At 35.1% G+C, this 26,941-nt stretch overlaps 1 protein-coding gene across 2 annotated transcripts; it reads right to left on the bottom strand.

The window, feature by feature from the left end:
• Positions 1-2,189: 2,189 nt before the first annotated feature.
• LOC124362413 lies at positions 2,190-22,705 on the bottom strand. Of its 2 annotated transcripts, none has more exons than XM_046816884.1 (5): positions 22,455-22,705; positions 10,099-10,159; positions 4,951-8,180; positions 3,405-3,551; positions 2,190-2,904 (listed from the first exon to the last, which is right to left on the bottom strand). In XM_046816884.1, the coding sequence occupies exons 1-5, from the start codon at positions 22,500-22,502 to the stop codon at positions 2,734-2,736; spliced, it is 3,657 nt and encodes a 1,218-aa protein (XP_046672840.1). In that variant the 5' UTR covers positions 22,503-22,705; the 3' UTR covers positions 2,190-2,733. The 2 variants fall into 2 exon arrangements, with proteins under 2 accessions (XP_046672840.1, XP_046672841.1); XM_046816885.1 differs by lacking the exon at positions 22,455-22,705 and adding an exon at positions 11,108-11,229.
• Between the last annotated feature and the right edge of the window lie 4,236 nt (positions 22,706-26,941).

Here is a 26,941-nt window from a genome sequence, read left to right on the forward strand (position 1 = left end):
GCTATAACAAGAGCAAAAAGTAATATAGAGTAATTTCAATATATATAATACAAATTAAAAGTTATGTGTAAAGATTTCTAATAAGTAATTTATCCAGAGTGGCTTTATTACTTCCTAAAATTGCATTTATTGATGTGAAAGAGAAACTTACAACATGTGAAAATATTGCATAGTATTAAGAATGAGAAATATAGAGCAGGGAGTCTATATTAATTGTCGGCTCAAAAATTGGATTATTACGCTCTCGGGTTGTGGTTCCGTAACTACCACAATCATGTCATTAATTTCAAATCCACCAATGATAGTGTTTTTCTACTAAAAACTTCTGCTAAGTTTGATCTATATTTATATTTTACAAACGGTCGATTATTTTACATTTTACTTCCGTCACTTGACCGTCAAGAGAATAGACCTTGATAAGAATGATATAATGGTTTCCAGATTGCAAAGAAGTATAGTTGTCAACATTAAACTCCTTGTTCAGATGACAGAGAGTTCAGAGTGCATTTGTTAGAGTCAAGGGAAGAAAGAATTCTTTTGAGTACGGAGGCTACTGAAGATTTCATGTTAACTTATATGACTCACGGATGCCAGACTGATGGGTGTGAGGATGGAAACTACGATGAGATGTGTACAATTTTTGAACATTATTGCAGTTAAGGCAATTGGATGGAAGATATTTATATCTTGTTTATTTTTTTGTCTTTGTCCTTTGGTATAACTCGATCGAAGTCCTCAGTATGCTAGTGGATATAGACACGGCTCTCTAATTGAGGGAACACGGGTTAAAATCCCGGGGAGGTCCCATCAGACAAAAATAACAGCCGAAGTGACCCAGAAAAGCTAGCATAGCTAAGAGCTGAGGTTTAAAAGAGATAAACAATAACTAGATTGTAAATACTTTAATGCTGAGAAAACATAAAAATGTCTATATTTCCTATTAATTAAATATGAACTAGCTAATAAAATTTCTAATTAAAATGTAGTGATAAAATCATAATCTGATAAACAAAATGATTTATAGTTATTAGATCGTTGAATTAAAGAAAGTCTCTCTGCCACATTGATAACGAGATACTTAAAATAGATGTTATAGCCCGTGGAATATTAATTATCTTTCCTCATACTTTAGCTCCCACAACACCTTCGGAGAATGTTTACTTGATGGTCTGCAGCTATTTACAACTTTCTAGGTAGCCTTAGCTGAGTTACGAATGTTGGTTATCTGGCTAATTGAATTTATAATTTGTTAGACTGTGGTCCTAATTCCTCAGACGCCGCTGGTAGTGGAACATGCCCCCGAGCGGATCGTACAGCTGATGAATGTGTACATCCTGCAAAAGTTGACTTCCCACTCCCGGACTCGTCTCATGATTCAACGGGAATAGTTAATCCCTTCCCTAATTATATACAAATTGCGCCGATGATCACTTTTCAGGGACATACACCGTGCACAGGCACCGGCCACTTTTCCTCCCAATTTTTCCGTCAACCCCTACACTCATGTTTTCCGTAGAGATCCGAGTATAGTCTCAACAGTTTACATTATAAGTATATGCTGTCTCTCAACAGTTCATATCTTAATCTAAACAGTCCACTACGTTTAATTTCAAAGGTAGCACTAACCGCTATTCAAATAATGGCTTTGAATGAATGTATTAGAAATATTTATTAAACAATTGAATTATAAGGGGAAAAGGAAAAAAAAATAACATACCGTTTGATGTCAACAGTATTTATAAAATATTAATAATTATACAATGCACAATTACTTGTACATATTGTGTTTGTAAAAATACTGTTATTTACATGTATAGACAAGTTCTTAAGGAAGTCGGCGCGGGTAGTTATTCCTGTGAACAATAATTTTCAAAGTCGTCCAATATTTTAGATTTTATCATATATATGGAGTTTTGACTATAGTAATATTAGGTATTATCAAACCGCGCCAAAAATTGTTAACACGATTAAATTCTTAAAATATTTCGGCCTCGTACTGAAGAGGCATTTTAAGTTAACAAATATTAAATCTTAACTCTTAGTGGTACCTATCGTCTTATACAGACGAGTTGAAAAGTGAAAAGGTTTATCCTGGTTGAGTGGTTGGTTGAAGTTTAACCAGTGACTCAAACTAGTTTTGACTGCAGACATTCACACTAATATATTTATGATCTCAATAAAACAACACGAACAATTCCAACTTTTATATTATACTATAGAATAAGTATCTATTTACATTAGTTCTGATTTCGTGACTTCTTTAGAAAAATGTAACTTTTGATTAAACATAACATAAAATTAAATTTGTCATACAACTGATAAAATTGCATGGCTATAGCATATCTTTGAATATTGTCATAGTTTAGACCACAAAATGTACAATATATTACTCTAATTATCACATGTTAAAAGTCATTAGTGACCGCTACGTTCTAAACTAAACAAGTTACCATATTGTATAGCAATTTTACTTTTGTTTATATACAATGTTGCTTACAAATTTACTAACTATAGGCCTAATCAAACGTATCGCCTTGTGTAACCAGAATTAGTCTCAGTACTGGAATTAAAACAACACTTGCATGTTCACTACTAATTTCACTGAGATGTCCTATAATTACTTAAATACGTATACTTAAAATATTCCTTTACAAACACAAGGAATTCAGGCAAATAATACTAACACATACAAACTGAAAGTCTTGATGAACACAATGAAAGATAACCGAAAACTTAAAATCTTCGCGGTGCTTTCTTCGGCCTCCGAGGTTTTAAACTGGGTGCCATACCAATCGGACCAAAGTACTGCGGTGTGGGTTGGTATAAGAGTCCAAAGTGTTTCTCCACTAAATTGAGGAAACATTGTTCCATAATGCCAACGACTTCGATACACTGCTTGTCTCCCTGGAACACAAACGACGGCATCAGTTTAGAAAATAAATTAAACATAATAATTTAAATGGCTGCTATTCGTTTCACAGACTACTAGAACACGGTTACTAGCGTTGTGTCTTCCTTTGGCTCCCAAGAAAAACTTCTGGAAGGTGGTGAGTGCCTGCTATTTCTATTATCGTTTTATTGACTACTAGAATACGGTTACTAACCTTGTTTCTTCCTTTGACTCCTAAGAAGAATTGCTGGAAGGCGGCGAGTGCCTGCTATTGGTACTAACGTTTTATTGACTACTAGAACACAGTTTCTAACCTTGTGTCTTCCTTTGGCCCCCAAGAAAAACTTCTGGAAGGTGGTGAGTGCCTGCTATTCCTATTATAGTTTCACTGACTACTAGAACACGGTTATTAACCTTGTTTCTTCCTTTGACTCCCAAGAAGAACTACTGGAAGGCGGTGAGTGCCTACTATTGGTACTAACGTTTTATTGACTACTAGAACATGGTTTCTAACCTTGTTTCTTCCTTTGACTCCCAAGAAGAACTGCTGAAAGTCGGTGAGTGCCTGCTCAAGTGTATCGTAACCGTGGTTGGCCAGTTTGCATTTCAACACTTGAATATAGAGTGGATTTCTGATCTTATAGTCCAATCTCCCCGTGTCCTAAGACAAGATACACAGTGGCAAATAAATGTACTTTTGAAAATTAGTAAACTATTTCTAGTATCTTCAGTAGTAGCACAGGACGGGCCGTTCCATGCCAATATTAAATCTATTCAATTAAGACGTTTGCATTGCGTATACTCTAAAATATTACAACTACTTATAAATAATTACTTTCATTAAGTTATTGGTATAATTAACACATTCTTCCATTTTCTAGATGAATAATCCGTTAGAATTAATATTATTTTTTTTCATTCTTTTCTCCATTCATATACCCACACATGTAAATGCTATATATCTCATTCCAAAAACTAAGCTAATGAACGTGAAAAAGTACGCCAATTTGAATTAACGCAACTGAATGCACAATATTCCTTCTCATTAAAAATAATATTCCTTGTTAATAAAATAAAGGATAATAAGGGATAATAAAATAAAGAATAAGAAACAATCCGGCCACTATAAAATTAAGAACAACAAAGATTGTGTGTTATAATTAAACAATCGGAAAAGCAGTGGCAGATGTAGTTAATACAGAACTAATATTGTCCTCGATGTCTAAAACTCTTGATCATACATACGAAGGCCAATAATTAAAGCCCATCTTACTAAAGACTAAAATACAGTTGAGACCGCTGTCGCTAGGCGACTAGGTGACGTAATTCCTCTACATTCTCCCCCGCAGCTTCACTACCGAAGGCAAGGCCCTTGTTTTCAGACGGGTGGCTCTGCCACACAGGCAACCTTGTCGACATCTCAGAATAACTCCAAAATAGCCATGTCACAGTTTTTAACATTTTATTAAAGTTTTACGTAACAACATTTTGTTTTTCATGCAAGTTCATGTTATTTTATTAAAGCCAATAAAATTTCTAGCTAAACCATCAATTCTGAGATCATAAAATAAATTAACGCTACAAAGAGTGTTGCATTTGATTTTTAAGTATCAACAACGCGCAACATTTATATACTAATGCAGTTTACTTTGTTTTTTTGACTGATTGAAACAGAATACAACGCGTTCGAAAATCCATCAAAGGGGAGATATTTATTACTAATAAGAAACACGTAACCATTACGTGTCACGATGACGGTGTGTCTTTTTAAATTTCACTTTTTATCTAAGGTCCACTAGCTCTAGTTTAAGAATTATTTTAGTAAGAAATATTTACATTGAATGTACGTTGAACTATTTTTGAATTCTTAAAATGCGAAATAAAATTTTAAAACTGTCCCCACTATAATATAATACTAGGTGGACAAAAAATTATTTTCGAAACATTATTAAATATTTAATATTAATGTATATATTAAATATGATATATTATACAAATATTTTAAATATTAAAATTAAATAAATTAATTGAATAAAAATATAAGTACTGAAATATAATACCTGTTCAGGCTTTATTTCGACGCCATCAAAATCACATAGTTTAGTATTCCAAATGTAGTTGAATATTTCTTCAAGTTTACAAAACATGTGTTTAGTCATAGATCTTTTGAAAATTGATTTTGGCTTCCTACACAACAACGTAGGCTTATTTTCAAACACATTTGTGTACTCATCCCGGAGTTTCTTATTTTTCTTTGGCTTTCTGAAGTTGAAACCTGATCCTAAATCTTGGTAAGCGGGGTTCACAAGAGGGGTTTTAGTTGTTTGTGGGACAGTGTTTAATGTCCTATCTATGTTTACCGAGTCCTTCTGTTTGTCTTCTTCAGGTGACACAGGCATGCAATGTTTGTGTTTCACCTTATCTTGATGGCTCGTTGAGTCACAACTTTTATTAACTCCATAAGATTCACAGTCGGGCCGAACGTAATTTGTCTCTGCATTTGAGGTTTCTTTGTCCGTTTCGGGTGGCGTACAGTCAAACGATTTTGTCAGCCAATCGGTAGTTTTGAGTTTTGATTCAACAGCTGGAATAGCAATATCTGTTGGAGTAGATTTGTCAAAAACATTTGAATCCTCCGTTTCACTATCAACCTTCAATTCGTTGTTGGAGCTGTGCTGACTAAATCCGTCAGACAGCAGGAAATGGGATTTCAAAGAAACAGTCTCAGATACTTTTAAATTGGGGTTGCTACTGCATTTGCTGGCTATCATATTTTCTCTGAAAGATTCGGCCAAAGTCAGAGCCACCTTCCAAGTATCATCAGATCTGCTTTCGGTTGGCACATCATGAGTCTGCGATGGACTAGTATGAGATGTATCAAAGGACTTTGATACTTCTACGATTAACGCTGGTGTTTGTGTGTTAGAGTAAAGGAATGGTATACCGACAACTGGCATGTCCTCGATGGGAAGATTGTTGTTAATGATTTTTTGATACGTCAAGGGCTTTTGAGGAGGATTATAGCTCCCAGGCTTCATGTAGTTACTTTTTATGCAGTCGCCCAAATCAGTATCTATGCAGTGAATCGGGTTGGGTTTCTTCAGTGAATGACATTGGCCAAAATTAGGAAGAGATTGGTTTGCGTTTATGAAACACGGTTGGTTATTGCAGAAAGGAGGTACAGTCGGAATGGTAGGTGTGTTTATTGAACAACGATGACTTACTGACAAATTCATTAGATTTGTCGAGGAGCAATTCAAATTGTCATTTGCGAGTCTTGGTGCATACATATTTGTCTCGCCTTTTATACAGCACGGTTCTTTTATAGGATTTATCAACGGGCGTTTTATAGGTTCTTTCTTTTCCAAAACTCCTGTTAAAACAGGCGTGTCCTTTATGAACTTAGAAGAATGTGAAAACTGACTGCAATCTTCAGAAAAATAATTAAGCTTACATGGTATTTTACAATTTTTGTTATCAAAATTAAAATCACGACTGTAACAAGATAACCTATTATCACCTTGACCAAACACAATTTCAGAATTTCCATTTACAGGCAACTGAAAACTATTAAATGTATTGGTAACTGTTAAGTTTGATCTTAGAAGTCTCTTGTTTTTCGTTTCTGTAACTTCCTGGTTTGTTTGATCTGGTTGAAAACGCCGCTGTTTCCAATGTTTTGTTTGTGTAAAATCCAGTTTGGATGATGGAATCTTGGTATCTTTACTATCATTGCCACTGCTGTGATTTACATTAATTAGACTCAGTTCATAAGCAGGCGTACGATGATAGCCACTATGATTGAATGATGGACAATGATTGTTCACGTCAGCAGTGTTTCTGTGAGAAATCTTCTTCAAGACGTGGATCATTTTCTCAATAAACATTCTTGAAACATATTGCCACTGTAAAAAGTCATGGAATACTGAAATATCACACCCAGAAATTTCTAAAATATTTCTAAAATCGTCTCTTTCGAAATGAGCATTGAGTTTGATCCATAATTTGATCAAGTCCATCATAGAAATAACACTGTCTGAAATTAAACAATCATTATTTTGTTTGGCTCGTATTGATGAAAATATTGCTTCTCTAACCTTCACTACTTCTTGCTCAACATTTGGTAATGAAGGACTTATTTCCTTTAGTATAGCTTCAAGGTTATAACAACCTCTCAAAGACGCTTCTCGAAATAAAATAGTTTCTTGGGCACAAGAAGATTTTAGTTTATTCTGATTATTTAAAAAACTATTGTGGTTTACAGGTTCATGAAAGTCGATAACGTTTTGGTGTAAATTAGGCCTCATAAATTCATTTGAAGGTAAACTATAAACATGAGGTTTACTGATCGAATTGAGGTCTACATTATTTTGTTGTGTTGGAGGATGCCATACTAGATTGTTTGTTTTAGGCCAGTCATGGAATCGTGCTCTACTCATCATCACGTCACTTTTACTATTACTTTTATACGAAATATTGCTCACGGTTTCCGATACCGAATCTCCTTTTGATGAAGAACGTTCAGAATGTTTATCAGATTCTTGATCAGAATCATCATTACTCGGATCATTATCAAATGTAAGATCTGATTGATCCTTGAATTTTCTTGGAGGAGTAGGGCTACAAACAAAAGATACTATGTTTTCTTCCTTGAGGGTAAACTCAAATTCGTTATCAAGTTCATTGTGGTTTTTATCGCTACCTGCATTAACAGGCTGACGTCGAAGAAGTGGACGTTTCGTCGCATATTCATTAGAGCTAGTGTCGGGTGCAGGGCTTTCTTCATTTTCTTCATTTTTTACAATCTTCATTTTTTCTATCATTTTAGTATTCTGTAAAAATGGATCTGAATAGACGTCTTTTACTCCGTTCAAAGTAGGAACAAACAAACACTTTATGTTTGAATTTACCAAGGTATCTTCGTTACAGTTAGTGGAATTCTTATAAATTACTTTGGGAAAGTTAGAACTGCTTAATGTTTTAAACTTTGGTTCCGAACCAGTCTCCTCTTTTAATGAAAATTTTTCTAAAGTGTTGAATTCACTATTGTTCGAAATGGAAGCTTTCGACACTTTTTGTAGAGGGCAACAATCACTTTTGATTTTGAAATTATTACATCCACAGCGAGTTCGGTTTAAATATGTTTCTTCTAAAATTTTTATCTGGCACTCTGGATTCAACATAAATAAACTTTGCAAACTCTCTCCATCCAGGATGTGGAGTAGTCTTAGGTTACTACCATTTTTAAAGTTAACTGATAATTTAGCAAGCCTGTTTCGCAATTGATTTTCTGAAACACAAGACACAAAACAGAAGAATTAAATTAATTTACATGTATTTAATATTAAAAACCCTTACTTAATCATATCTGTTTAAGGTCTACTGAACCTTTAACATGTTTTATTCATATTAGTTGAAAATCATTGTTCTGCGATATTAAAAATAATATACGGTTAGTATTGGAACATATCACATAGTCAAAGGCATGTTTTCGATGTTAGGGTGTAGACTGAATAGTTTAGTTTGATGTTAATGAGTTAGGTGTGCTAAAAGGGCACGACGAAAAAAATGTAATTACATGTTGTACAAATATATGTTTATGTAAACAAAGAGGTTATATAAATCAGAAATATAGCCTGGATCATCCAGAACTAAAACATTAAAGCCTTATTAAGTCATGATGATGCAGTTACTTCAGAAATCTAAGAAGCAGTACATGTCCATGGTTTTATGGAATACAATCTCGTGTACCAATAATATCGATTTTGGGGTTTAGAAGTTTTAACATTTTGAAATACTAGATCCGTAATTTTGACTCAGCAGCTCAGTTTAACGCAGATCAAGAATCCGTGAGTTTTAATTTTAGTTTCACGCGTAGATCATTAGTTTTGGGAAAATATTAAAGCTAAGGGTTAAAAATAAATACGTGACATTTATAATATAATATTTTACCATATTTACCATAATTGATTCATTTTTTTCGAAAATTTGTTCTAGAAAGACTCCTCAAAAAAAATTAAAGAATCAGAAATAATGAATGAGCTTATTTACCAGTACTAATATAATAATCTATTTAAAGCTAAATCCAAAATATCCATTATTATTCCTTTAAAATCAAGGAACCCATACCACCCATTGTTGTGGCAGTTATTTACATGGGGTTTATTATTTATATGTTAAATTACATGCACATTTAAGTTCGTTCGTATAGGGTTATTCTTTATGCACTGAATTAAATTGTAGTTTAAATAGATAAACGATCTAAATTTCAAAATAAAGTATTATAGGTATTAATTATCGCACAATTATAATAACTCTAACATTTAATTGATTCAAAACGTTGGACACAAGACGGCAAGAAGTGAACACACACACACACACACACACACACACACACACACACACACACACACACACACACACACACACACACACACACACACACACACACACACACACACACACACACACACACACACACACACACACACACACACACACACACACACACACATACAAATTTCAACTAAATAGTTACATAATTAAAAGTAGTAATTGGTTTCTAAAAAAAGAATAAATATAAGTAACTATAAACAACTACAAACAATTAATACTAATAATTGTGTTTGCAGTACTCTTGGTTCAAAGGAATTGTTTTTCCGGTATCACAGTTGAGTTAACCTTTTTGCTCAGATCAAAAATATAAATTCATAGATGCAGGTCTAAGGAGCTAATTTGGTTAAACCCGTTTACTTCCGGTATAAGGCTTGGAGTGAAACTCCCAACTCCCGAATGGCCTTATTATTCAATTGTGCAAAATATCTTCGCTGTACTTCACACTATTATTGAGATAATCTGCGAACAAACCAAAGCAGATATTAACCTACTCACGCACACATGCCGAGAAAAACTGTTCGGCTCGGCACAATTTATAATAAATTAAATTGGCTTTCAGATTAATATGTCATTATATAATACAGTTTATCTATAAAGGTTTGGAACGAGAGATAATAACTTAGTAGTCGCTTCTTCTTTAGCTGAATAACCGTTGTCTGTTCCGACCTTATACTCATCTTTCAATCAGCCTCCTTACCTAACTGCTAGCAATTTAATTATTTTGTGCCAAAGAAGAATATTTTTAGCTTATACTTAATACACGGGAAGAGTATAATCTGAAGGTTACTAAACAGTAGTAAATGTAACCTTACCAACTTGTGTGCTCTCTTGACATGATTGTTCTCCTTCCATCAACGTGAGCGCCATTTTATCCTAAGCCAAAAAGAAAATATTATTACGAATGTAGTAGTTTTGTTTTAGTGTAATACAGTTGAAAAGTTAACAGTTAGTAACATATTATTAAGTAGAAGCGTACTACTAGATGAAGGATGCCAACGTCATTTAATTACGTCTCTGCGAAGCAATTTTGTGTAATATGATGAATTAGAATACCAGACATTTTAAAACACAATGTTTTGATCAAAATTTAAGAAGTGACCTAAGGCCAAGTTCCAGCATTATTGTTCTTTACTGTTCAGGTAAAGAAGTATTCACGTAATACGATAATATATACGAACTTTCTCGTTTTCACTTTTACAGAACAGACGAGATGGAAGACTGGAGCTTTTGCGCCAGGTTATTATATACTGTACGAAACCTGATGCTACTCCCGTCTATATTATAGGAGATAAATCAGTATTACCGTTTAAATCAAAATTCAAATTGAACATATTATAATATAATAAATGTTACATAAGGTTACTATAGCCTACCAAATACTTACTTCACACATAAAAAATTTAAAACTTAAAAAGCACACATAATAATACATATTTTTTTCTCTGCAGTTGGCTCTAGCAAGTAGGACTTGAGCATAAAAATTATTTAGCGAATATAAAAACCATTAACCAAGAAATGTTCGTTCAGCGTTTTGCTAAACACAAACTTCACTTATTTTATGGTTTTGAGGAAGCTTCTAGAAACACCTTACTCCTGTTGTTCGGTAGACCGGCAGTAAGGATATATGTGGTAAGGCAAATGAAAATACCTTTTAAACATTACTACTGCTAATAATTCGTGATTTACATCATGTACTTTGCCTCATTGTCACTATGGTATCACTATGGTTCAGGTTACCTATTGCAAAAACCTCTAACCGAATAACATTCTTTTATACTGGAAAATATGTCTATTTTACTAGATTTAATTGTTCATTCTTACCTCTTGGAATTATTTTGTTAGCAACAACAACCTATCGTGTTCCATCGTACTGCTAAAAATATAAGTTTTAAGATTTTTCTGGATGAAAAATTTTGTTTGCTTGTTATTTTCTCAAAATTCACTTAGAAATGCTCAGCTGATTCTATAAACATGTTCACTCAATCTTTAACATTTAATCGTATTAAAAGCATTTTAATTGTCTTTGGGACATATTAAGCAAAGAAAAATATCAGCATCATTCAAAGAAAATTAAAACAAATGGCTTCAACCATGGCTTAGATATTAAAACTAAGATAAGAGGTTTGATTTCCTTAGGAGGCCACTAAATTTAGTGCTGAAAGACTAAGTAAACAGAGGACTATACGAAAACTCGGACAATAATTTTATTAATATTATTTATCATGACAATTTCTGACGATTTCTTGATCTGTATAAGAAATGGGAAGTAACGTATTTATTCTGTACTCCAGTGGTATCTTCCCATTCAATACAACAAAAATATAATGTGAAATAATTTACGAAACACGAAAAAATGATCAGTAGACGAGTCCTGAAGGGGCCACTTTTCATATGGAAGAGGTCCAAGTCCTCAGGGATAGAGGACTCCTGCATCCTCAGCAGAGGACTGTTTCTGGCGTAATTCGGTGAGACGACTGGTCTTGCAAAGACATCACATGATATTGTGATGTGAATCTCTGGCATAGATTGGGGCAGTTTACTTTGAAGTTGATCAAGCGGTGTAAGAACATGATATCCTGAACAGTGCGTCTTCCTCGAGAGATGACAGATTTAGAAGATTGGCAGTATCAATCAAGAGTGTGGCGGCGTATTTGAACCGAAGATAGCTACCCACCAGAAAACGATTTGAAACCTTTTCGATATCAGATTTTAGGTAGGCCTGATGGGGAGCCCAGACTTCACTACAATACTCCAGATGAGGTATGACGAACAGTAGAGCAGCTTAAGAGAATGGATGCTGTTGAATATTCTAAGGAGGCGATGGAGGTTCAGAGATTTTACAAAAATTACACCTAAGTCCTTCATTTCCGATGTACGCTTAAGAATAGCATCACCGATAGTATATTCATACTGATAAGGCATAATATTGCACAGGTATTTCAGGGACATCGAGTTAGTTCCACATCATTCCACAATACAAATCAGTCCAGTTTGAAGAAGGTTAAAGTCACAAACCGAAGGAATTTTCAGTTCGATATTATCAGTGAAAAGTAAGTTCTTGCAACACAGCTGGTTTGTGACACCATCAATGAAGATGTTGAACAGGTGAGGGAGGACCCAATATAAGGCCTTGTGGGACTCTAGGTGTGGCTTCGAATGACCGAGAGAAAGCTTCATTAAAGCGAACTTGTAGTGTCCTACCACGCAAGTAACTTGAGATCCAGTCGAGTAGTCTGCCAGCAAATCCAAATGTTTTGATATTTCTTAACAACAGCGTATGACTGACACGATCGAAAACCTTGGGAAAATCAAGCTCGATAGCATCGACCTGGGAACGCTCAACAAAAATATGTCAGGCTGAAAGACTTTGCGGTTGAAGATCGTATCCGCATAAATTCATTTTGATGAAAAGATATATGATGGTTGTCTTATTGAGGAAGACCTTTTCTTATAGTTTGGCGATAACTGAAATTGTAACAATGGGACGGTAATTCTTCACATCATTAATTGGACCCTTTTTGTAAATAGGAACGGTAAAATTTCTTTTATGGACATTGGGCAATATACCATCTGATAAAGACTTGTTGAATAGCCTAGTGAGAGGATATCCTATTAGTTGACAGCAGTATTAAACAGTCACAGGAGGAATCAGGCCCATAACACTTGGACTCGTCCAAGTTATTGGTTGCCTTGCGTACTTAAGATACGTCTAACATAATAGATGACAATACTTTCGTTTGTCTGAGCGCTTACAGATTTCATCGAGGCATTTGCGCTCATTCAAGGTCCTGTTTCGGGAAACCGTAGTACTGAGAACTATCGAGTAGTACTATCGTTCTCGAGGAGGTCTTGAGAAAATGTTTTGAAAAGAAACCTGGTAGCAATAGAGTTGGCGAGGGTTACATCTATCGGTCTAGGCTTGGTTCCAGACATCTTGCCCAATATATAGAAAGAAAAATTAGTGGGTGAGAGCGCAATTGATAAAAAATGCGATTAATCGACGCACGATCCTGAGATTTATTATTAACACGATTATCTGGTCTTGATGTAAGTTATGAAGAATAGCGTTGTGCAATCTGGAAGTGCGATCAGCAATTTTGAAGCTACAATCTTCTAAGTTCGAAGATGCTTGATTATTATGAAGTGTAGAGACGGATAGTTTTAGTAACATAAATTTCGTTTTCTGGTTGTGTAAGGCTTGGGCTAAACTCAGAGATAGTTTGATATAGATTAGAAATGTCTTGACCTAGTTCAGACACAACTTTATAAATTTTAAGGACATATTTATTTTAATACCAATTAATCCAATTTCTGGAGAATTAAAAAAAACTAATTGTATGGTTGACACAGAACTTAGTATTACTCTATGGGCAACTGGAGTTGCTTCAATATATCGTTTAAAACAGCTGTATAGATGAACAAACCATCACGCCAACCATTACGAACCATTCTAACATAAAGGTTAAAATTTGAACCAACCACAGAATGTTTACATCTTTCTCCTATTTTATAGAAGAAGCAGAGCTTTCAAATGTCATGAAAGCAACACGGTTCCGCAAGGCGTTAAACTTAACGGCGTTCTTATTGAAGTATTAAATTACTGTGATAGCACGGGCCTGCACGCATCTCCTATTGATTAATGCACAACCACTGATTGACCGAAACAACTTCTGTACTCGATGGAAGATCCAATGCTCCACCCTTATTAGGTAATTGACTGGACGCGCCGGATGGATACCATGGCAAATGATTGTCATGGTCGATACTAAGACAAATACACTCGTATACAAAAAATAAATACTTGTGTTTGAAAGGTTACTGCAAACTATCTAGGAAAGCTAGACTACCGGAACCACAAGATTAAACTTTAGCTTCTTTATTTATACATTTAGACGGTAATTTACAAATAATAAATTCTAGTTTTTAACCCAGTAACAACAAACAACAAACAACATGTCCTTTTTTAGATTTTTTTAAACTTTTTGATGAAACTGCAACTTTGAACATTTCTAACCCGGAAACTTATAAAAAACGGTGCAAATTTCGTTTGTTAACCAAATTTCAACATTGAAGTTTTACCATGCTCACCTATCCAAATAAGCACTTTCAGCATTACTCGGTCGAAAGAATCCGCAGTAATAAACTGCAGCGATGTCGCCGGCGTATTCCGCAAAAGACGTTGCTTTCAGAAATTGCTTTTCTATGGCACCTTTGAAATTTCATAATCAACGTTCCACAGGTAAACTCTAAGATCAAAACGTTTAGATAGCCCCAATTTAGAGTTAACCGTAACCGAAACCACAAATTAACCAGTAGAGGTATGATAACGGGAATTACATTAATACATATCCTTTTCTGCGTTTAAAAATATAAAATACATTATTTACAAAACGTAGCTTTCTGTTTTTATGTCGGTAATAACGAAAATAGTAACGGGTTTGAACTTTAAAAAATATATATAAAAAAAAAATATATCTCGGAAACTTTTTATCCGATAAGGTCAAAATTTTAAGTATAAAATAATTACAAGACGTGTACTATTTTTATTATAAATTTAAGAATTTTATAAATATACCAAAAAAGTAATAGTTGATATGACGGCCAAGGAGGCCGAAGTATGAAAGCTGTCTGATAAAATATGTTGGTTTGTCTCGGACTGAACGGATGTGAGATATATGCTGTTGAACAGATCCAATACGCTATTCACAAGATATATTTTGTGCAAATGAGGAGTGTGAGAGGATTATGCCTGTCTGTCAGACAGTACGTATCCGAACCAGCTATTGTCGGATGCAAGTGGGTATCTACATCCTTAGGAATGGACAGTTTGGATATCTGCGTAATCTCGGTTCTTCAGACAACGGTTGCATATTCAGAATCACTTCAAACCATGGATTCGTACAGTAACAATTAAGAACCTAAGATTTGTTTATAAAAAATCGTGTGATTCACGTAATTAGATCCAGTTTCCTCGTTATGCCCAAACAAACATTGCTTCAGGTGCTTCAGAGACCATCAGCTTGGAATCTATAAGAACACCAAGATCTTTTAAGATGTGATATCCCTTGGCTCTAATGGCTATAATACCACAAAAGAACAAATCATTATTTTTATAAGTAAAGTTAACTACCGTCGCGTCTTTTTACTGAGGTTCAGAGGCGAATAGTGATTTAAACCCATCCCTACAGCAGAATACTTGGTTAAATTCAGTGCTAAATGATTTATTATTCCTGTGATCGGTAGAGAGATCATACAAGCAAAGTTTGAGACATTACAGTTCAGGGTAGGTTTTACCATTTAAAAGCAACAAGAAAAAAATTCTATACACTGAGAAGTGTCTCATTATTTTTGGGGTTAATATGCGAGAAGTGCTAGAGGGTTTTACAAACATTATAGAACAAAATATTATTCTATTCTCTACTTGGCGTAGGATTTTTAGTAAATTCGCAGGGTTTTAATAAAAGAATTATGGTACATTTACTTAACAAAATAAATAAATAGTGAATGTTTTATTTTGATTTCTCCCAGATTATCTACATGCTATTATACTAAAAAGTAGAAAGAAATCTAATTTTTGGCATTATCCATGAATGTATAATTTACTACATAACGAAACAAAATTGAATTTGCAACTGAAATACGAGTCGTACGTCGTAACTTTGACAAAAGTTAGTGTACTTTTATTTTTTGATACTACCTTGTTGTATAGCAGAACATTACAATAAAAATATACACTAAACATTATATTTACAAATTTTATAATCCAAACTAATTTTTAAAATATAATGTTAGAAAACGTTTAATAGAGTCGTTTCCAGCAGCGTTCCATATCATCTAAATATAGTACAAGAACAAACAACGTGTAAAAATGGCTAATTCGGACCTTAGCAGAGCAGTTTCCATGGTTTCATTCAATAGTTTAAATTATATAAAAAATATTATTCGTTTTATTACGCGACTCCCTGGCACTTCCCCCGCAAAAACAGCGGGTCGCGCAACGCGATCTCCGGCACTCTAGCGCATTTTTACTGAGTCGCGCGTTACAAGACTAACTGGTACTCACTCAGAGGTGCGAAGTACTTTAATAGGTCCTAGTCTTTCAAATAAAGTAAACATCAATGTGGAGACACTTGTCAAACTTTCTTTAGAGATCAAGGTAGATCTGACCTCTTCGTTCAACCACAAAACCAACAGCCGACGTAGAGTTTGTGGATTTACGTCTCGTGAACCCGCGTAGGACTCTAGAGACAAAATAGCTAACTCTTGTTTAAAAAAAACTTGCACACACATATGTATTACATTGTGTTAAATAATATTTTACATGAATATTATGTCAACAAAAGTTAACACAAAGTTAGCGTGAGCTTTCGGGGCTCCTCCTTGGAATCGATATGTATACGGCAGTTTTCCTGAATGTATGAAAACTGTCCTATAAGTAAACTCTACTTTAACAATGGCACGATCTCGTACCATAAGTTCTATCAGGACTTCTATTGTGATATATTAATATCCCTCTCTAGCTTAGAAATTACAACTTTAAAATTAATTAGACTGAGTGAGTTTTTAATGCTTTAAACATTGACGGGAGACTGGAATAGATCAACTAACGCGAAACAAATGTTGAATCGCTCTTCATTAAAAGTTAAGTTATGAGCACAGTACATTCGCATAAGCTAAAATACTGACATGTGAAACGGCGGGAGAATCTTCCCGAAGTTGATATTTTCAAAGGTTGACGGCTACTCAACACTTCTAGAGTGCTTCTACAGTAGTCGTCTTGCACGGCAATCCAGTTCGATTATTACTCATCTTCTGAGATCAGAATGGAGTTGGACTATATTCTATACAGTCAACCGCAACTCAAGATTGCTTAAATTTACATGAGGATATGAACTTGATTAGTTCATGCTTAAGTGAACTAATCAAGTTGGCTGAAACCTACTTAGCACACTTAAAATATTTTCTCCTTTTAATGGAGACTGTGTGACTTACAGATATAATAAACACTCAGTCAAAATATTGTATAAAATATTATTTAGCTATAATAGGTGTAAACATGTTCACTGCAGGTCTATACTGAGCGACACTAAGTACTCCCACAATACATCACGCACTAAGGCTTCCACTGCAAGCAAAATGTATAAAAGTCCCAGTAGTGGAATCTAATAACTAACCTGATATGCTTCTCTTTCCTTCTCTATATTCCTGGCAAATTTAGTAAATCCTGGATGAAAAATAGTATCATTGTATAAGAGGATTCTTTACCGTCTGGCATCTTTGACAAAGATCACGTTTTGATGTTCTTTGTTCTCATCAATTCGGCTGCAGAAAAAACAAATCCACTATCAATGCCGTCACAAATTTAATCGAAACCGTTGCAATGGCCTGGATAGGCGGGAACATGTGCTAGGCATATTCCTCGATCTGTCCAAAGCATTCGACTGTGTACGTCATGAGAAATTGTTTGCCAGTTGAAGACATGTGGTGTTCGAGGTCTGCCGCACGAATGGCTTTTGTCTTATCTCGGTGATAGAAGCCAGTGTGATAGATTACAAATTCCCTGTCAGAAAAAGTAAAAATGGCCTATGGTGTCCCGCAGGGATCTGTCCTTGGGCCAGTATTATTTATTGTGTACGTCAACGGGTTAAATTCGTCACTCCTAACAGGTAAAATGGTTCAATACGCTGACGATACAACGGTCTGCTGTGATGGTGGATGGTGTCCTCCTAGAGTAAAATGATTCTACCAAGTTCCTAAGGATGTGCCTTAATCGAGGCCTGACATGGAACGATCACATAGAAGGCATTTGTTCAAAGGTTTCATCGAACATTTATGCTTTGCGAAACCTTTTAAAGTTTTCCTCCTTGGATGTATTACGAACGTCCTATTTTGGCCTAGTATATCCTCATATAACATATGGGCTGAGACTGTGGGCCAGCTGTTCTAATTACAAATTTAAAAAAGTATTTAGAATTCAAAAGAAAGTGGTCCGAATAATTTCAAATTTGAAATTCAGAGATTCATGTAAAAATTCCTTCAGAAAGCTTGAATTGCTAACTTTGTCCGGTCTCTATATCCCTGAGGTTGCCTTGTACTGCCGATTCAAGTGTGAGTTGGTCCAAGGCAGGGACGTTCACCAATATGGGACTAGGGGCCAGGACAACTTCCATATTTAACAGCACAGAACTGCCATGTTCGAACGTTTATCATCCGAGGTTGGTGTTAAGTCGATAAATAAGCTCCCTGATGAGATAAAAAATTTAAATCATTCTAAAAAATTCAAAGCTCGATTGAAAAACCTATTGGTATCGAGGGTGTTCTACTCTGTTAATGAGTTTACGATGAGCCGCTGGGATCAAATTTGAAATTAATTAAATTTACAATTAATAGGTTAAATCCTTTAGTTTCGTTCTAAATTGTAATCAGCTAAAACTATTGACGAATGAATACAATTTTATTAAATCGTGAACGCAATAAAGATTTATTATTATTATGACCCCTGTTTTCCTTACGGATGCAACATTCTTAGGGCAGTCGTCAACTTAATCGTAGATCGTAAGGATGAAGTCTAGGGTCATTTTAGCACCTATATCTAATATAATCGTTTAATCCTAATAGGTCAAAATAAAAATGCAGTGCGGAATAAAGAAGCAATAATTCCTATCATTTATGGTTTTCCCGATAGCGTTTTGCGATTTAATAGAATATTTAGTATTTAGATTAAGTATCTATTTTATTTTTATAGCAAATTGTATGTAAATTATTTTGAGAACTGAGTAAAAAATAAGTAGTTGTGAGTATGAAAACAATAAAAATAGTTTAAGATCATTACTTTTTAGTTACATTTAACCCTTTTGTGATTAAAGTTTGGATTCTTAAACCTTTTGCACATAAATTACGTTAAAGTTAAGCTTAAGTTTTGTTATTACCAGTAAAAAATATAATAATGTTTATGAAGCGTAATTAAGTCCAATTTTCCGCTGATAAGGATAAAGGGATGAAGGACGTGGTGCCTCCCCTCTTAAGAAACCCTTCACCTGAGAACTATACTCCTCGTTAGATCTAATCCCGTTACTTTTACTCCTTATTGCAAACATTACATTGAGATCTCGCCGTCAAGAAGACGTATATTCGAGGTATAAAACAAATTCACGTGGAATATGACTGAGAGATAAACATGTACCTCACGTGGCTACAACCTGAATGCAATTAGTGACAAATACGACTATAAACAGGTAGAGCTGAACAAGTGGCCTAACGTCTCGTCCATACTTGCAGATTGTGTATGCATACAGTAAGCGGTCGACTGCCGGTTGTGCAGATCTGTCTGCAGACACAGTTTTTGATTCAGGTTTCCAACTTGTTCAGCGTCCACACCAGTCAGCTAGTGTTTGTCGATATGGTGACTGAAGAGGACGTGGTTTTAGCTTGTGCGTGCTTTATCTTCCTAAATTATGGAAAGAAAGAGGCCATGGGGGACAGAAAGTTTCTCGAAGAAAGCTCGCAGTACGGTAAAAGTGTTTTATCGTTCTTTATTTATATTTTTGCAGTCTGGAAGGGTTACATCCTACAATAATGGACGGGAATGCAATTATTCGATCAGTTTCATTGTCAAATCTTGATTCCACGTGGTCATTTTTAACTGATAAAACTAGTAAATTCAACAAAAAACTTATTTCAGTGTGAATAATCACCAGTTAACAGATCGCGGTGCGTAAGATGTGTGTTATTATTGGCAACACATAATAACTGTGACAACACATAAAAATAATTGTGACATCTGCGCTGCGCAGGACATTTGTGGATTGTATCCAGAATATGTTCACATATACAGACTTGAGATAAAATACTTTTATTTTGTCTCCGTGTTTACCATTTGTTTGGAAAACAGAAAAGACATGTTCTATTTCAGCTATACAGGTGTTTTTAAGCATTCTGGAACAAACTGCACAACACATTTATTGGAGTTTAACTCAAAATATCTTTGACATCAAAATATCAATGCCTTAACAATTCATGATAATTACTCGTCCTTAGGTAGCACTCATCACCGACGAGTCACTGCAGGTTGTTACTGTGGTGGGTCTGTAAGACGTACGTACTATACCGTGGCGTACGAGAGCAATTGTGTCTGGCAGAAATGATAATCCAATCGAGAGGATGTTCTGTTAAGCTTCCTGGTCTTGTGGTTTGTATAATTTTTAACACCTCAGATAGTATGATTTCAAATTCTATAAAAGACAATGTTTATGCCAAATATCATTACCAGGTTTTACCTTGACGATTCAGGGTAGGTTTTATCCCCCACGGCACAACCACAAGAGACTAAGGAGCGTAAGAGATTAACACCTGATTACGACGAAAACCAGATCAGTAAGGCTTGGAATTCTTATTCCTGTGCCACTATTGACTAAGCTTCAAGATCTGGGGTTTTACTATGGCCAAACATAAGGAAACATTAATTTTTAGTAAGCTTGAGGAAATATCTGTTTTGTTTGAACTATTTCTTATTCGAAGCTTTATATCTTTATCTTATTCTGCTTTGAAACTTTTTTAAATACGAGTGCAAACACATTATCTTGGCAATTCTGTGATTTATTACATAAATTATCGGATGATTTTATATAAAAAAAAACAAGCGGCATATAATTTTTATTGCGATAAACCTGGGCGTAAAAGTGTTATTGAAAGCTAATACAGGAGTGTGACTTCTCACATCTTATCTACTGATTGTGATTATAAAAATCAAGTAAAAGTGTTAGTATTAATAACGATAGGTAATTAAATAAAAATGGTGCAATATTGATAAAAATAATAAAAAGTATCAGAGGTTGGTTATATTGTATAAAGCAAGTGTATAAGTGTTCAAAGCCATTTTAAATATGATAAAAACAATCGCAATAGCCAGTACAATAAATTTCATGAAATGTCATCACATTTATATGTGAATTTTGATGAGTAAAGTTTACAACCTGGGCCATGTTTGATATACGTCTTATACTTGCACGTACTGTATAAGAACATACATTGAGACCGAGTCTTGAGTCACCATTGTTGTACAGTAAAGCCTAAAAATTGAAAAAAAATGTGACGTATCTGTTACTTTGCACTAATAAAATTATGAGTGTAGCATTAGGTACAGGTTTAACTTGTATGCGGGAAACTCTAAATTACATTAGTAATCAACTTTTTCACATAATTATTGTTGCTGTTGTAATTATGAATTTAAAATAATATTCATATACTGTGACAGATTAAAACAGATATAAATATATGAATAGTTTATTTTGTACTTAAACAAAATATATCTTCATCATGTACACACCTGAAACAAATTATTTAACGTATATACTCGTATTTTTAATATAGGTTTTTCTCCGAGAATGTTTCTGAGATACATACGTGGTTGAGCATACAACAATTTGACAGGACCAAGCTTCTGCTGTGGTTTATATTGGTCGGAACACAGCTCACTGAGATTGACTCAGATATATTTCAGAGCCGATTTTTGTACATTGGTACTATCCTGTGGCCACTACTATTTTAACAGCTTATCTAACAGGGGATCTAACAAACAGAATTATTAGAATGAACATACTTTATTTGACTTACTGTGAACATTACATGTCATTTCCACGATCGGCCCTTGTCTTCTGCCTCCGGAAAGGAAGCGATGTCGACAAGAGAGACCACTTGCCCCTATCTACTATTTGTTATCAGGGTATACATACGTACGTATTATAGATATGAAATGTTAAAGTCGACATTTACGATAGTTCGCGTGATCTGAGTTTAAATTTAGGTAGGTAATATATCTTTTTGCCAGAAGTGCAGGGTCCATCGAAGCCCGTTCTGATGGCCAGGGGTATTTCCCGACCTTAGAGCTCGTGCCACGTGATTGATGTCGGAAAAGTTTGGTCGATTTGACACGTGACCTGATGTCGGAAAGTACCGATCAGAAATCCCTTGGCCATTCATTGGTGGCCCTGCACTCCTGGTGAAGAAAGAAAAACATCCTTCGATATAGTATCTAAATTCTAGCTCATACCACGTCACTAATTCAAGCTCAGATCACGTGAACGATCGTAATTGTCGACGTAAATTCGGTACGGTGATTCATTACTACTTATGTATACCTACTAATTCTTCCAAATTTACATTTACTTACATTTTCGGGGACTTTTTGAACCGTACTTTTTTCCGTGTCGTTCATCATAATAAATCGTTGGAAATCATACCAGATAAATAGTCGACTATAAACCACTACTTGAATACGTTTTTTAATATTTATTTCATTACAAAACGCTGCACGTCACTGCTGGATTATCTGACTGAATTTTGTCACCGGCTAAATTTACAATTAGCCCTGAAGATTTTACTGGAAATACTACACGTCTTTTAATTCTCAGATTAATTACATACCAGTTTGACAGTCAACTCTCCCATCAAACAACAATGTTCAGTAACAAATCAGCTGTTACTTGTAAAGCTTTACCAAAATATAACACTAACTGGGAATGAAGGAGGAAGCGTTCAAATTATACACGTGTTATTGAAGCAGTTGAAGCCGGAATCGGCCATCTTGTTCTGGCAAGTTTTGCCGTTTCGTGTCGAGATCTGTGATTAAATAAAGAGAGACACTTTTTTAAAAAGAAAAAAACCCTATATAATAGAATAAAAAGTATGTAACTTGACAAGATTATAAAGTATGAATGTAATATACAAAATATTAAAATTAAATTAAACAACGTATTAGATTGAAAAAAAACGAGATAATATTATTTAATCCAAATAATTAAGTAATAAAAATTGTAATTGCAATTTTGTATCCTTTTTCCAATGTTTGCCGTATTTGAATATTTACAACATAATTTTTAAGGGATTTGTTTTTTTTTATTCGTAAACTGTTAGGACTAACGAGAATCTATTTGTGACTCAACTGCCCTTGTGATTTTGTCATGCTCTATATCGTACCTTGTCAACAACTATATCTACGTATCGCTTTAGTTTTACTAGTAAAACTAAACATATAAGAAAACAATTACAATAAAACAACACATACTTCATGTTATGATTTGGATAAAGACATGATGAACCACATCGATACGAGGATTTGAGGCTTTATACACAACATTATCATAGCAACCGTTAGTCAACTTCTTTTTAAGTCAGGTTACTTTCGCTAACACAAATAAAAACTACTCCGAAAATCTATACAAATATAAGAAATCTCAGCCAAACACACACGCACACGCACACACACGCACACGCGCGCCCACACACACACACACACACACACACAAATTTGAACATAAGTCGAGATCCAGAAAAATTGATAGAGACTAAAAAACCAGGAAGAAAGTACTGCAACCCCTCTTCATAACCAACGACATTGTCTAGCGCAGATCTGTTTAGTTCTGGATCTAAGTGGCGTGAGTCAGAGGAGCCATCTTGATGTGGGACGCCCTAATGAAATTTCCTGCTTACTTAGCGAGTGTGAGCCTCATGTATTGCAGAAGTACATCTGCAAAAGGATTATGTAATATCATTTTTAAGCTTATTCTGAATTTGGTTCTGCTACATGATACATGATATTTAATTTAAAATTTGACTTAACATTTTTTGACTGGGACTCAGGTGATTCCTTCTATTTCTCTTCTTATTCACGACAGACAGAATTTTTGTGTAAGATACAAATCATCAGTTTTGATTATTCTTTTAATCCATTTATATCTTTGTCAAACTTCTTTGGTGATTCGATTGTAAATTTAGATATAATCCTTAGTGTGTTTTCTGGATATTAAATATTGTAATTGTCATATTACATTTACGATAATTTTATTTACTTTATTAAAGAAGGATTTTATTTTCCGGTAGAAGAATAGTCATTTTAGGTTTATAAGAAGTCGAATGATAAGGAAGAAAGCGAGGACCGGCTCGGAATCAATAAGGCAGACTGATGATAAGCGTTAAGAGATAAGTAAGAAGGACACCACGGCGCACCGGAAACTACTCGTACATGCCACGCATCATACTGTTGGTCGCTATATAAGGAATGAGATAGGCCGTGCTGACTCGGCACTTCCTTCCGAGCAATGGAGTGTATTGTTGGTCTCAGAAGTAAGGCAGGCCCCCCAATGGATGTACAATCTGCAGGGTTGAATCTTGATGTTGTGGACGACCATTTTGCAATAGCTTCGCTAACCTATTCTTTAGATGTGAACGTGCAATCTAGTCCCTCAGTAAATACTCGTAGGGTTGAGATAGATGAACACTTTGCTTCATCAACAGTAAGTCAGGTTGTTTTCACCCACGAGTTGACAAAGGCTATGCCACAGCAGACGGAGTTCAGTGGCATATTTTTCACACTTGGTCAAGCATATTTGGTCGATTGTATACGAAACTCTGCGACGGCTGTTAGCCTTTGCCTCATCTTCTGAGACTTCCTTATGTACCGGCGTAAGGTATTCGAGTTGAGCGACCATGTTATCGTGTAGGTGTTACGCAGTTCCCTCGAACAAATCCGCTAACGTACAGTTTTGTCCGGTAGTGTCCAGTGGAAGGGCGAACCTTTCACCTGAACAGTCGTAAGACTGTCTCCTGCTTGGCGTTTGCCGTTTGGGGTGGTTACACCACTAGTACATCACTAGACGCGGGCTGAGTCGAGGACAAATTCAACTTCTGAGCTATCTCCTCACACATGATAACACACAGGATTAACTGAATGGTTGTAATCCTTTGTGGATAGCAGCACACAAAGCTCCCAATTCCGCCGAAGCAAATCAGCCAACCCTTGGATCTTTAGCTATTTAGGGAAATCGAGAAAAGACCGAATAGGACGGTATCGACCCGAAAATACCGTCACAATTTATCCAGAAAAGGGATGAATTATTGTGACTTGAGTCGTCTTTATGAAGACGACAAAAGTGTGATCCATTAGATACCGGTTGTAACGATTCTCGAAGCATCAGTTTAGTTGCTTCTGTAGTCGGAGCGTTGTGCAATGTGGAATTCCCTCTAAGACACTCTAGGAAGCGTTGCACTCAGAACTGTGTAATGCTGGATGTCAACCCTGGGGGAAAATTTTAAATATCAAAGGTAAACTTAAATCCAATATAAACACTTTACCTAACATTGTATATTTGCTTGTAGGAACCAATAGTTTGGTAAAAGGGTATAATTGTATAATTTATGACCCAGTTATAATTGGGGGTGGGAAAGGCGCGCAGATTAGTATAATATGGCCGATAGTTGTGTACAGGTAATCCAGCTAGTTCCAGTATTACTATAGTCAATAGTGTTTTATCTGTGGAAGGAACATTAATAGTTCAGCTGAGAGATGCCAGACATTTCAACAGAAAAGACAACAATCTGCTTGGAGACCTTGTATTTTACTACGTTAGTCATGTTATTGGAATCTTTGATAGATTGTCATGTGTTCATGGCGGTAAATTGAATTGTACTCCATTAGCCTTCAACTCAGTTTACCTTCAACTCATGGCTCACCACTCCGCTTCCATTGCGAGAGAAGCACGTGTGCTTGATTCAAGGCAAAAAGCACTTGAAAATATGGGGTTTCAGAAGCTCCGCCATTTAGTGGGTTGTTTTATGAATGTCCTTTTAAGATACTCAGAAACATAGCTCTGTTTCGTTTAGTATTGCTAAGTATTTGGCGTATTAACAGATCACATACTAACAGAAGTGGACTTGCTTTGTATGTTAAAAATGATCTTCGGGTCACATCGTTCTAATAGATTAAATATATCTATGGAATTGTAAATACTAAATGTTAAACATTGTGGACTTGTGTTTTACTGGCTGAGCTTTAGTGAAGCTCCTGAGGGTGAAAATATTCATTTCTGAACGTCTGTCCTCACGATATCTCGAAAACGAAATGACCTATTATAGACTTGAAAATGTGCATAAGCTGTATTTCTATACGAGGAACACCGAGTTCGATGGTTGCACATATCCCTACATTTGGCTGAGCGTTAGCAAATATCTTTAAGTTGGTCTTATGGGGAACCATGACGACAAAGAGAATAGTTGAATAAAACAATTTGTAAATAAACTCAGTACACCCATAAGAGATTCAAACATGTGGCATATTAACACATGTACCATTACTACCTTAACACATCCTAATCCTAATATAATATTATAAATGCGAAAGTGCCTTTGATTGTTTGTTTTGCTTTCACGCATAAACTATCATTTTACGGGCATTTTGCATAGGAATTCTTAGGGTAACTGGGATGAATATAGACCTATTATAATTCCTAAAATCTCTCTGGGCGCCCCACTGGTCTCTAAAATATCAAAACACCAACCACATATTAGTATGTAAAGTTATGAAATATTAATTTACAGATCCTGTTTAATTAATGTAATCAACTGTTTGTGTCAACATTGATTACGACATCGCAACCATATGTTATCATTTAACCAATATTTTAAAATAATATTTATGTTTCATAATAACTGTGAATGTTTACGTGCAAGAATCTCTAGATAATCTCGACTGGTTGGGTTCCTTGGCATTAATACAGTGAAGAACAAGACTATAAATGATTGCTTAAATATTGCACAAATGTCCTAAAAATTTCCTCCTTATACCAGGACTAGATGATTTTGACCGCAGTGGATTATGCAAGC

The sequence above is a fragment of the Homalodisca vitripennis genome, chromosome 5 (genome assembly GCF_021130785.1).
Source record: "Homalodisca vitripennis isolate AUS2020 chromosome 5, UT_GWSS_2.1, whole genome shotgun sequence".
In the NCBI taxonomy this organism is placed as follows: domain Eukaryota; kingdom Metazoa; phylum Arthropoda; class Insecta; order Hemiptera; family Cicadellidae; genus Homalodisca; species Homalodisca vitripennis.